Source organism: Piliocolobus tephrosceles, chromosome 3 (assembly GCF_002776525.5).
Source record: "Piliocolobus tephrosceles isolate RC106 chromosome 3, ASM277652v3, whole genome shotgun sequence".
NCBI classification, from domain to species: domain Eukaryota; kingdom Metazoa; phylum Chordata; class Mammalia; order Primates; family Cercopithecidae; genus Piliocolobus; species Piliocolobus tephrosceles.
In genome coordinates this window covers 102,108,677-102,121,991 of record NC_045436.1, presented here as the reverse complement: position 1 = coordinate 102,121,991, position 13,315 = coordinate 102,108,677, and the positions used below count along the sequence as shown (strand labels likewise).

The following is a 13,315-nucleotide window of genomic DNA, read 5'->3' as shown; positions in this document are numbered from 1 at the left end:
TAAATCAGGTCTCTTTTCATGAGAAGGCTGAATTAAAGGGATAAGATGTGGGGGAGGCAGGGAGACCAGTAGGCTCTTCTCAGAGGAAATAAGAGAAGTCAGAAGAGGGCAAAGAGGCTGGGAAAGGGGGTGGGGAAGGGTGTCTGACATCAGGGCTAGAATTTCCGAAGTTACCGACAGCCTTAACTAGACAATCAAATATTTTCCTGTTTGTTCAAACGGCATTGGGAGAAAACATTCAGTAGATTCTCTGGGAGCAAGTCTATGAAGACAGAAATCATTTTATAGTTCTTACGTCACTTTTTAATCATGCATTGCATGTGAGGGCTGGGAAGTGGCCCATGGTGCCGATAGTGAGGCAAGCCCACTTTTGGTTTATGTGTTGGCTAAAACTGCACTTCCTTTGGTCTCCATCTCTAATTTGTTTCTCGGTGAATATCATTTAACCCCTTTGGTGCCAGGGCTGATTTAGGATACATTTTTATGTGGTTTAAGTAGGGCAGTCAGATTATAAAGCATTCTCCGTAGGTAGAACTGACATCTATAATTGGATTTTCTCATCCCTGACATTTGAAATGAGAAATAAAAATCATTTTTTGTGGGGTTTACATGCCAAGACACTCCCAGTAGAGTAGGCTGAGAAAGTAAATGCTGTTTTGGGTGCCTGGTAATCTTTTAATTATGAAATAAGCCTTTTGATTTTAATCTTTCAAAATGTACGCTACTGATCCAGGAAAACAGCCTTTCTAAAGTTCACATCCTGCTGAGTCCTGCAGATGAAAAGCTTCCACCTCTACCCCATATTTTGCAAGCTGAAAATAAAAATATCATTAATCTTGTCTCAGTTCCACTGCTGCCTATAAAAGGCTGTTCAGTTTGGAATCAGTCCTGAGCCATGATGGAGACCATAGCCCAGAGTGAATGCTTGGGTTTTGGGAGCCAGGACCCCAGGCTGGAGGGTCACAGCCAAGTGACTGAGGCCTCAGCCTAAGGCTGGGTTAAGGAACTTAGGCTTTCTTTAAATCACAGCCATTATCATTGCTTCTTCCCAGACCTGTCCTCGCCTCCCTTCTCGCATGTATGTATGCATGACAAAACTTGGAGACTGATAAATTTTATTGTTTTTGTTCTTTTGTGGCATCTGAAACAGTTTGTACAATGACGACAGAAACCTGCTTCGAATTAGAGAGAAGGAAAGACGCAACCAGGAAGCTCACCAAGAGAAAGAGGCATTTCCTGAAAAGATTCCCCTTTTTGGAGAGCCCTACAAGGTATTTACTGAATACTAGAAGTTGAAGGTCTGATTTATCACAATATTGAACCCTATGATGAAACAATTCAGTATAATTGAGTTCGAACAAGGGTCACAGCTGTGAAAATAAGATAACTTATTCTGCCTTATTCTAGAGATTTTTGAAAACAAAGTATGAAAATTCTCTGAACGTTGTTAGTCAGAATTACCAAAGCTTGTGGTTTTCTTTTGTAATGTTAGTCTTCTACAGTTAGTAATATGTGGCCATGATAGTCTTCTCAACGGGGGAATTGAGTTAAAATAGCACATTAAATTCTACATGTCATACATTAAGTTCAGAGTTTTTTCCTTAATAGTATTATATAACGTGGTTTGTTAAATGGTAGTTTTCCTTAGTTTTTTTCATTCTCAAATTCTCCTTTTTTTTCAGACAGCAAAAGGTGATGAGCTGTCTAGTCGAATACAGAACATGTTGGGAAACTACGAAGAAGTGAAGGAGTTCCTTAGTACTAAGTCCCACACTCATCGCTTGGATGCTTCTGAAAATAGATTGGGAAAGCCGAAATATCCTTTAATTCCTGACAAAGGGAGCAGCATTCCATCCAGCTCCTTCCACACTAGTGTCCACCACCAGTCCATTCACACTCCTGCGTCTGGACCACTCTGTGTTGGCAACATTAGCCACAATCCAAAGATGGCGCAGCCAAGAACTGAACCAATGCCAAGTCTCCATGCCAAAAGCTACGGCCCACCAGACAGCCAGCACGTGACCCAGGATCCCCTTGGTCAGGAGGGGTACGGCTCTAGTCATCACAAGAAAGGTGACCGAAGAGCTGACGGAGACCACTGTGCTTCAGTGACAGACTCCGCTCCAGAGAGGGAGCTTTCTTCCTTAATCTCCTCTTTGCCTTCCCCAGTTCCCCCTTTGTCACCTATACATTCCAACCAGCAAACTCTTCCCCGGATGCAAGGAAGCAGCAAGGTTCATGGCAGCAACAGCAACAGTAACAATAAAGGCTGTTGCCCAGCCAAATCTCCCAAGGACCTAGCAGTGAAAGTCCATGATAAAGAGACCCCTCAAGACAGTTTGGTGGCCCCTCCCCAGCCACCTTCTCAGACATTTCCACCTCCCTCCCTTCCCTCAAAAAGTGTTGCAATGCAGCAGAAGCCCACAGCTTATGTCCGACCCATGGATGGTCAAGATCAGGCTCCTAGTGAATCCCCTGAACTGAAACCACTGCCAGAGGACTATCGACAGCAGACCTTTGAAAAAGCAGACTTGAAAGTGCCTGCCAAAGCCAAGCTCACCAAACTGAAGATGCCTTCTCAGTCAGTTGAGGTGTGTGGAATTTCTTATCTTGGGCAATTCCGATTCAAAGACGGATTTGAGATGAAAATGTCTGGCGGATGTGGGGCAAGGTGGGGGGGTTAGTCCGTGGCTTTTGGGTAGGGGGAGTTCTTTTTGGCTTTAGGATCTTGTTAATAACCCATGAAAACCTCAGCTCTGAGATAGACAACTGATTATAGATATTGAAATGCAGTTTGCAGAAAGGTTTAGAGAACCTTTTTGTTGAGCCAAAATTTATATACAATAAAGCATAGAGATCATAAGAGTACAGTTTGTGTTTTGAAAAATAGATACAGCTGTAGGATCCCAAACCCAATCGAGATAGAGAAGATTTCAGTTACCAGAAAGTTTCAGAAAGGTTTTCAGGTGTCTTATTTATTGTTTTGGGAGACACTGGGATAACAATGTGAAGAAGAAAGTTTTTTGATTAATACCTCCTCAGACCCAGTTAGTTTTTCCTGAGATCTAAACTGTAAAAAAGTAAAAACAAGATGACAGAGTCTCTTAATTTTTATTATTTTTAAAGGACTTGTTCCCTGTAAATTGTAAGGAACTTTGTAACTAAAGTTCTGTTCTAATATTTTACTATTTATCACCTAAAAAAGAAGAGTGGGTGTATGGTGACATTTCACTTGAGAGTGAGTCACAAATATAATACAGAATGTTTTTCAACTATGGGTTTTAAAAGTAACCCAAATGCTGTACTTCTTAAAACCAAGAAAAAAAAATTTTCTTTTTCTACTCTGTGGATGAACAGCAGCATTGTGTTTGAATGAGGAGAATCAGAGCATACATGCTATCACTGAAAGTTTAAAGTGGTACCAGTTTCTCCAAAATTAAGATTAGTAGTCCGAAGTGAAATGTTTGAAGTGAATTTTAAAACTTATCTCATAATGTAAAGTCTATGGTTTAGTTACATCTATTGTATAAACATTCTAATTTGCATCCCCATTGCGCAAAGACATTTGTGCCGTCCAGATATGTCTTACATAATGCCAGAAGGTAAAATTCCTTAGGTGGGGGTGTGATTCCTACCCGGAAAGATAACCTTTATCTTCCAGGAGGACAACCTGTAACTTTCTGGTGTCAGCTTCTGGTTTAGAAGAGGGAGGTTGGGGTGCCGTTCTCACTGAGCTCTTGAGCTGAGTGCTTCCAGATGTCTTCTGAATGCCACTTGTTTGGGGGCCAAGGAAAAATAAGAAGGAAGGAGTAAAAGCAATGGTAGAAATGACCAAGATGGCAGAACTGCACCTCCGATCCTAACTTACAAAGATTTAATGCGTTGAGCCATTTATTGAACATTTTGTGCTGTGACGGAGGAAGGAGTAGGCAGCTGAATGAAGGCAAAATAAAGTGAGATTCTCCCTCCTCAAAACAGTCACTCCGCCTGCCTTATAATTCAGGCAGTAAAGAACTCAATGATAGTTTCTTTGCTTTCTTTATCAAATAGGGTTAGCTGTATGTTCCCAGTTTTAAAAAAAAGGGTGGGACAACTTAACATTCTTTCTAAAAATAACCTAAAAAAATTGCTTTAAAACAATTTTTAGACAAATTAGCAAATATTTACATTGTCTACCAAATGCCCAACCATATGCTTAAGTGCAAGATTCTGTGCCAGAGAAATCGGTCCTTGCAGGACAGATTAGTGTAGCGATCAGCCTACACTTATGAAACAATTAGAGAACAATTGAGTCTTCTCTCTCTGGAACTAGGTACTTAAAGAACCTGTGTAATTCAGCCCTAGGTTTCCTAGTAGGTGTTTCTGGGAGAGGATTCCAGTTAACTTACTGCTTTCTTGGGTGGAAATAAGTAGGCTGAGTTGAGATTCTTCAGTGTCATAAAACCCCTTATATTTAATACGTATTTCGAACGTAGGACTATGTTAATTGGCTCTTACATGTTTTCTGAGGAACAAAATCCTACATAAATTTGGGTATTGAAGAATGGGGGTTTTCTTGGCACCAGTGCATCTGCTATCAACGATGGAGTAGAAGTAAACCTTTCATCTGCAGCCTCTGTTCAGTCAGCATTTTCTTTAATGCGATGGTTCCCTCTGGTCTCGGCCAGAGTTCTCATGCCAGGCAGTGGCAGCTGTGGTGCCAACTGCCTGGGAGCCCCGTGGCGCTGTTGGTGAGTGGGAGGATGGAACTGAGGGGGTCAGACAGATGGAGGGCTCTAGGTGACCCATGTAAGGACAAATTAGGAACCAAGAGCTTGGAATGAAGGAGTTGTCAATCCGGGAAGCAGGGATCTTGGAGCTCTCTGGCCAGGTTTTGGATTTGATTTTGCTCTTTTAACAAAGATCTCATATTTCACAGACTTAGTGTTAATTTTCTGTTTACACACTTAGCAAAATGGGTATTTTTGAAAGTTTTAAAAATATACTTGAATTTTAAATTTCAAATTTTAATATTTATTGTGAATCCAAGGATGATTATTCTGGTGAACCCAAGGAAAGTGTAGAGATGTGGGACCAAAAATGTGGGAATTGGCCCCAGAGCAGGTAAACTTTGAATATAGGTAAGAATATTAGCAATATCCTGGGTTAGTTTTGGGTATGGGGCAGAAGGGGAAGCTGGCTCTTGGTAGAGCTGGGAGAAGGGGGTGTGGGAGTAGCTGAGTGATTTTCCTTTATTTGCTTAATTGGTCCTAAGGCAAGTCAGGAAATTTTCTCTTTCCTAGCACTCTGAGTGTGAAGATAGTTCTGTTTTGTGGTTTGTTTCATTTCTCCCCTACCCCTTCTCACTGCTTCTGTGAAATAGTAATTTCACAAATGAACCCAAATTGGAAAGCCACTCTATTTTTTTGTTTTTTATGTTCCTTCATTCTCTAGCCACCTAAGTGTGGATTCTTTACTCCCTGTCCTTTCCTTTCCCCTCATGGGAAATACTTCATTTTATGTTTTAGTTGATACTGTAAAAACTCATATTCTTCTCTGGGATAAGTCTATCTCAGAATTAAAGTTTAGTTCTTCCAAAGATCCTAAGGGAAAAAATTATCAAAAGGTCAATTTCTGACTAGAAGCCCGGACCACAAAAGTCTGCACTTGGTTTTCTCTGGGAGTGTCTGTTTTAGTTATACGTCAACTGGAAGATGTCTAGCAGTGTGAAGTGACCAATCTGAGGCCAGGCCCAGAACTCCCTGATCTCACGTAGATCCCTTCCAGCTGCGGAGTTGCCACATCAGAGGTGGACCTGCCCAATTGGAAGACTGGGATTTCTTTATATCACTCTTTTCTATCTAGAGATAACAAGTGAAAGAGAGAGAAGCCGTGGTATCTCTGTGAGTGCTCATGCACGTGGACCCTGAGGCTGGGGGCATTGGGATGGAATGTGGAGGTGGGTAGGTCTGCCTAGATACAGGTTTCAGACAGAGGATTTATGTGCTAGATAGGCTTTTTATTGAAAAGGAGAAATGGAATAAGCAGAGATGGGTATACCAAATCATATACTGAATTTAGAATGTTTGAATTTTAAAGCTAAGGACACAGCTCTTTCATTTTACAAATAAGGTCTAAAAGGGTAAAGTCCTTCATTTTGCAAAAAGTTGTAGTTAATATCAGAGCCAGAGCTAGAACTTTTGACTTGAGTTAGAGTTAGTTCTTTTGACTTGCTGTTTGGTGGCAGCATTGGTGGCAGTGGTGAGATGTTTGTGTTTTTGACCAGAAGAGTTGTGCTTTGTCACCCAGACTGAACCTAACAGCAGAACCATGGAGGATACAGTGAGTTTCATTTCCTGTTGTGTTTCTTGGCTTCACTTTTATCTTTCATCATTCCTCCTTTTATTTTCCCTTTCTTTGTTTCTTTCTTTCTTTGTTTCCTTCCTTCTTTCTTTCTTTCTTTTTTAACTTATCCTTTCAACAAACTGGTATTTTGTTTATTTTGTTTTGTTTTTTGAGACAGAGTCTCGCTCTGTCTCTAGGCTGGAGTGCAATGGCACAATCTTGGCTCACTGCAGCCTCAACCTCCTGGATTCAAGTGATCCTCCTGCCTCAGCCTCCCATGTAGTTGGGACTACAGGCATGTGCCGCCATGCCCAGCTAATTTTTTGTATATATATATTTTTTATTGGAGATGGGGTTTCACCATGTTGGCCAGGGTGGTCTCAATCTCTTGACCTCATGATCCGCCCGCCTCAGCCTCCCAAAGTGCTGGGATTACAGGTGTGAACCACTGCGCCTGGCTCAACAAACTGATATTAACCTTCCACTGTGTTCCATGCACTGTACTAGGCTCTTGGTGATACAGCTGAGATCAAGCTAGACAGATCCCTGGTCTCATAGACCATCTATTCTTTTTTTTTTTTTTTGAGACGGAGTCTCGCTCTGTTCCCCAGGCTGGAGTACAGTGGCGCGATCTTGGCTCACTGCAAGCTTTGCCTCCCAGGATCATGCCATTCTCCTGCCTCAGCTTCCTGAGTAGCTGGGACTACAGGCGCCCGCCACCGCACCTGGCTAATTTTTTTGTATTTTTAGTAGAGACGAGGTTTCACCGTGGTCTCAATCTCCTGACCTTGTGATCCGCCCACCTCAGCCTCCCAAAGTGCTGGGATTACAGGCGTGAGCCACCGCGCCCAGCCATAGACCATCTATTCTAATGGGGAGCATTGATAATACAGATATAACGAAATCATAGGCGTTGATAAGAGTGCCGCAAGAAGTGAAGAGGGTGATGAGGATGAGATGAATCAGAGGAGGCTGACTTAAAAGTGGTGGTCAGCACAGGATGCTCTGAAGAGGCACCTTTCACAGAGACATGGAAGATGAACATGTGTCAGTCATGCAGAGCTCAGAGATGTATTTCATTTCAGGCAGAGGAAACAAGTGTGAAGGCCTGAACTTAGGAAAAGGAATGGCCTTGTTAATCCCAGCACATTGGGAGGCCAAGGTGGGAGGATCACTTGAACCCAGGAGTTCAAGACCAGCCTGGGCAACATAGTGAGATGCTGTCTCTATAAAAAAAAATTAAAAAGTTTTCCCAGCTACTGGGAAAAAATTAGAAGTAGTTCCAGCTACTCAGGAGGCTAAGATAGGAGGATCATTTGAGCCTGAGAGGCTGAGTTTGTAGTGAGTTGAGATACTGCCACTGAACCCCAGCCTGAGCGACAGCAGGACCCTGTCTCAACTGCCCCTGCCACCCAAAATAAACAGAAATGAGGGGAGTATGGTTGGAACACTGAGAGTGAGGGGAGGATGTGAGATAGGACTGGAGACATGGGCAGTAGTAAGACCATGGAGGCCTTGTTGGCCATGAAAGGGCATTTGAGTATTATTTGTGATGGAGACCACTGGATAATGTTGAGCAGGGGAGGGACATACCTACTTTTTTTTTTTTTTTTTCTTTTTAAAAAACTGTAACTCTGGCTCCTGGGTGGGAAATGGATGAGAGGGGCAAAGGTAGAAGCCTGGAGACCAGTTGGGAGATGGGAAATGATACTGGCTTAGGGTAGGATAGTAGCCATGTACATGGTGCGAAGTGGACAAATTCTGGATTTGTTAGGCAGGGAACTGATAGGGCTCTGTGACTGACAGAAGATAGGAGTGGCCTGAGGTGAGGGAAGGTGAGGCATCAAACAAAGCTGGTAGGCTTTTTACTTGAAAGGCAAGGATGGTGGTATGATACCAGCTACTGAGAGGGAAATGACCTGGAAAACTAAGAACTCTGGTTGGGTCATATATTAAGATCATGTGTTAAGTTTGAGATATTGTTATGTATCCAGGTAGAGATGACAAGTGGCAGTCATAAATAGCAGTCTAACTCTGGGAAAATGTCAAGACTGGAAATAATTTGGGATTTGTTTGTGTTTATTTAGTAGGTATCTAAAACCTTGGGACTGAGCATGTGTACCTAAGAATCCTTCTATGGTCTTACTTAATTCCTCCTCCAGATCAGTCTGGCTGAGTCCTGATTGTGACTGATTTCTGCAAAGCAATTACTCTCTTCCTTGTAGCCTCTTGTGGCATCATGTTAGGAACGTTTTGTTGCCACATGCTTGCATCTAATTTCTGAGACCCAAGTGCACATTCATTGTTGGACCACTTTGATTCATTGCAGCTCTTAAGTTGAGCCTCCTATTTTCAGTAAACTACCAGCCTAACAACTGCATGAATTAACCCACAGTGGAAAACTGTGTGATAGTGATTCACTTTGCATTCACATGTACAAACATTCTTTCCTACTTCCACGTTTAACTGAAACCTCAAGAAGAGGAACTTCCCTATTACGAGATGATTTAAACCTTCAGGCGGTTTACTTCTGGATATGCCGATGGTGCATATCCTGCTCCTGCACCTCTCAAAACACATTTAAGCTGCTCACTCTCTGACAAACACATCATGTATTCAGCATTTTAACCAAAATATCTCGAGCCCCTGTTGTGTGCCAAGCCTGGTTCTGGGGATGAGGTTACAATGGTGGGCAAAACCAGGTGCTTCCAGTCCTGTTGGACCTTAACTGTCCAGTTAGAAACTGACATTAGTCAACTAATCACTCAGATCCATGTAAAAGAAGCTTTGACAAGTGCTATAAGGGAAACTACAAGCTATTCTAAGAGCTGTAAGAGGGGATTGTGACTTAGAACTAAGTAGCTGAGGAAGGCTTCTCTGAGGAAGTACTTTTTGCGGAAGTACTATTCGAATGAGAGCTGAAGGTGAGTAGGAGTGGCCCAAGTGAGGGGTGTTGGGGCTTAAGCAGTGTCAGTATTCCAGGAAGAAGGAATAGCATGTGCCACTGGCTTATGCCACACCGTGTACAGAGACCATTAGATAATTCTTCCCAGGATATAAGCCCAGTACCATAGATCAAAGGGAATTTTTCATTTATTCTGAAACTTGGCAGCACATCAGAATCACCTGGGAAGCCTGTTAAAAACACAAATTGTTAAAAATAAAAATTCCCAGGCCCTCCCCTAGGTGGGCTGAGGAAACTATATCTCTTGCAGTTTGATCTGTAGCCTGGAAATGACAACTGTTCCGGAAAAGCTGGTGGGCCAAAGGAAGCTGGAGGGGCCCCTCCCAGTGGCTCAAGAAGCCCCCCCCCCCCCACCATGTGGGTCTCAGGCGCAAGGATCACACTGAACTGATAGTTGGGGCTTTCTTTCCTGAGTAGGATGTCAGAGTAGCCTCAGGGGAGAAGCACAGGAGTGGGATCCCCAAGACTCCTCTTTTCCTCCACAGCTCATGTTTTTCTTTGTTCTGCCCCCAACATTTTCAAGCATAGGGAAGGTAGAAGATTATGACACAGTCTTATCTAGCTTTTCAGGTTCTGTTTTCTAAAAATGTTTTGTTATGGTAACTCTAGATTCTGTAAGCTGGACCTCAGTGAGCCTGGGCAGACCTACATGACCTAAATATGTTAGGAAATTGATAGCAGAGTAAAGTTATCAGTGTGCAGAATTCCTTGCTGCCATGGGTGGTGCCTGGAGCAGACGACTTCCAAACCGCTTGTAAGAAAGCATGAAGAATAAGTCACCTGCACTTTAGAGGCCAAATTTTAAACCTGAAAAGATCTAAATATAGAAGTTTTAAAATAGTGACAGGCAAGTTTTTTAGAGCAGAAGCTGTAAACAAGCAGCCTGAGGGCTAGGTTGGGCCTGCAGACGAATTATTTTGTTTGGCCTGTAGGACTTGTTTTCTTTTCTTTCTCTTTACTCTCCCTACCACCCCCCACACTTTTAGCCAGTATTTACAGACTGGAGAATTTAGGGGAAAAAATCAGATTATTGGCTGAGTAGAGGCAATTTCTGGAACCTGGTAGTCTTTTAATTTTATTTATTAAAAATTTTCTTTTTAGAGACAAAGTCTCTCTCTGTCAACTGGGCTGGAGTGCAGTGGCACAATCGCAGCTCGCGTCAGCCTTAAACTCCTGGGTTCAAGCAATGCTCCACCTTTACCATCCTGAGTAGCTAGGACTGCAGGCACACGGCACCATGCTTGGCTGATTTATTTTTATTTTTGTAGAGACAAAGTCTTGTGATATTGCCCAGGCTGAACCTGGCAGTCTTTTGAAGAAACACTTTAAACTCTGAAGGAACCTTTTTAAGTAATATAGACACAATATTTTTGAAAAGCTCTTAAATTGCTAAAAAAAAAAAAATAAGTTAATGCAAAGAATAGAATTGCTTGTAGTAGCCCAAGAGGAGAGCATAAAATTGAAACTGGAAGAATTTTTTGGGTGTTATTAATTGGAATTGTTTTTACTTTGTGCATTTCACTCTCTATTCCTTCTCGAAAATGTCCAAAGTACATTTAGTACCAGGATAAGAAATTCCTGTTCCTCCTTGTTTTCACACTTGAGATGTTTGTGGATGGTTATTGGATCCCCCTGAGTCTCTCCAGTTGTGCCTTTGCCAAAATACAGACATTCAACTCTTTTGAATCTTGCCAGACTGCATGTGCTCTCCCAGGCTCTCACATAGCCACCCGGGTCATTTTAGCTCTTCTCTAGATTAATTGTGTTTTATTTTGAGCCAACTGATAATCTTCAGGGACAGAAACCCAGATATTCCAAGGGGAATCTTGCTGATGACTGAGTTAGTGGTTTGATTTTGGCTGTTTTGGTGGGGGTGACCAACACTCATGAGATGTTTAAACAGTTCCTCCTAAGAGAAGATCCTGGTTCATGTTAACATAGTAAGTTTATTTTTTGATCTTGTATTTCTTCTCTCCAGTTGCCAACAGCAATTTGAAAATCATTATTTTCCGAGGTTAACTTTGCATGTTCACATTTCCCAAGAACTCTATAAGCAGCTATTTTTACATTGATTTTGTTCCTTTCTTTAATTGTTGAAATCACTCGATTGATGGTTTTTCCCACAGAGGTCTAGAGTCCACACAAACTATTAATTTTCCCTTGAACTTATTTCATTCCCTCTTTAAATTTGGCCTACTTTCTCTCTGCATTTTTTTTCCTAACCCCGTGGTAATTTGTGAAGCCCATTCTAATCTTCTTAATCCCTTTGGCTGAAGGGTTTTGAGGTTTAATGTTTTAATCTGGAGGCTTCGGTATTTAAGTAATTAGAGGTCCTATTTCTAGCTATGTCCTTTAGATAAATCACCTTGGGTTTTTTATTCCAGTTTACATATAATAGAACTCTGAAAACTCATATTGGACAAGAATTTGGAGCTTTGAATTGAACTGCATGAATTAAGAAAGGAAGGCATTCTATGTTATGTATATTTCCAGTTATTCTTTTTTTTGAGACAGAGTCTAGCTCTATCACCCAGGCTGGAGTGCACTGTGCGATCTCAGCTCACTGCAACCTCCGCCTTCCGGGTTCAAGCGATTCTCCTGCCTCAGCCTCCCGAGTAGCTGAGATTACAGGCATGTGCCACCATGCCCGGCTAATTTTTGTATTTTTTAGTAGAGATAGGGCTTCACTCTGTTGGCCAGACTGGTCTTGAACTCCTGATCTCGTGATCTGCCCGCCTCAGCCTCCCAAAGTGCTGGGATTACAAGCGTGAGCCACCATGCCTGGCCCCAGTTATTCTTAATCCCACCCTTTATGGATTCTCTTTTTCCTTAGAGCTGAATTTTTAAAATACTCTACCCCAAAGCAAGTATTTGCTGTTGCATTTTAGAAAAATTTAAAATAGAACTCTATGGTATAATTAGAATTTGTTACTTCCAGCATTTTTTCATGCTTGAGAACATGGAACTTGTGAAAAAAAATTTTTCCTATTAAATAATATGAACATTCTTACAAAATGTTTTTTAAAAACAACTTTGTTTCTTTGTCATAGAAGGATTCATATTTTTACATTCTTTTCTGTCAACAAATATTTGAACACCCATTAGATATAAAGGGAGCTAATAGGAAAGAAAGACACATGCACAATAAATTTATTATGACATAGCATAAAAATCCAAAATGTAATCACTATGAACAGGGTAAGATGGAACTCTTCATAATACAATGCTGGCTTAGTCCCCTTGTTCACATTATGATGGAAACTGTTGTAAGTGCTTTATAGGTGCTAACTCATTTCATCTTCACGATGATCCCATGTGGTGGGTACTGTTACCATCCTGTTTTACTGAGAGATTTAGAGGTTCGGAGAGATTGGTTGTCCAAGCTTCTGGAGGCTTTTGCCAGTGGATCTGAAATCCAGACTCAAGTAGTCTGGTTCCGGAGTCCACAGCCTTAACCACAACACCTACATTATACTGCCTTTCAAAAGTGGAAGCTGTACTTTTTTTTTTTTTTTTAAGAGTTGACTTTTGAAGCACTTTGCACTCTGGTGAAAGGTACATCCAGGCCAAAGGCTTAGGAAGAGAAAAGACGTAGAAGCAAGACACTGAGGAAAGTCTAGTGGGAGTGGCAGGGCTTGTGGCTCCAGGAGATTGGGCATGGGCAGAGGAGAGCAGTGGGTAGATGGGCCTGGTGGCAAGATAGGGCCAGCTTTTGAAGTTCTTTAGTTATTTATTGAGTAATTTAGACAAAAACAAGAATCATTAATAAAAGAGGGAGAATTATTTTGGCTTCATGGCAGGCAGTACAGCTTGGGCTTATAATTCTGTGAGACTTCGGGCAAGGAACCTAACCTTCCTGTGTTACCAGTTTATTCATCTGTAAAGTGGGTCTAATAGACTGAGGTAATCTTTGAATTACTTAGGACAGTGCCTTGTGCATAGTACGAGTTCCATACTCTTACTATGTAACTCTTGGTAGTGGTGGAAGTGATTAGAGTAGAAGTTTGAACTGGGCCTTAAGAAAAA

At 41.7% G+C, this 13,315-nt stretch overlaps 1 protein-coding gene across 4 annotated transcripts in view; it reads left to right on the top strand.

Moving 5' to 3' along the window:
- AFF1 (AF4/FMR2 family member 1) overlaps nucleotides 1-13,315 on the top strand; it is a 203,713-nt gene that overhangs the window by 109,585 nt on the left and 80,813 nt on the right. For all 4 annotated transcript variants that reach the window (XM_023198100.2, XM_023198097.2, XM_023198098.3 and 1 more), the window contains 2 exons: nucleotides 1,151-1,271; nucleotides 1,683-2,591. In XM_023198100.2, the coding sequence (XP_023053868.2) occupies nucleotides 1,151-1,271; nucleotides 1,683-2,591 (1,030 nt within the window). The remainder of the gene's footprint in view (nucleotides 1-1,150; nucleotides 1,272-1,682; nucleotides 2,592-13,315) is intronic.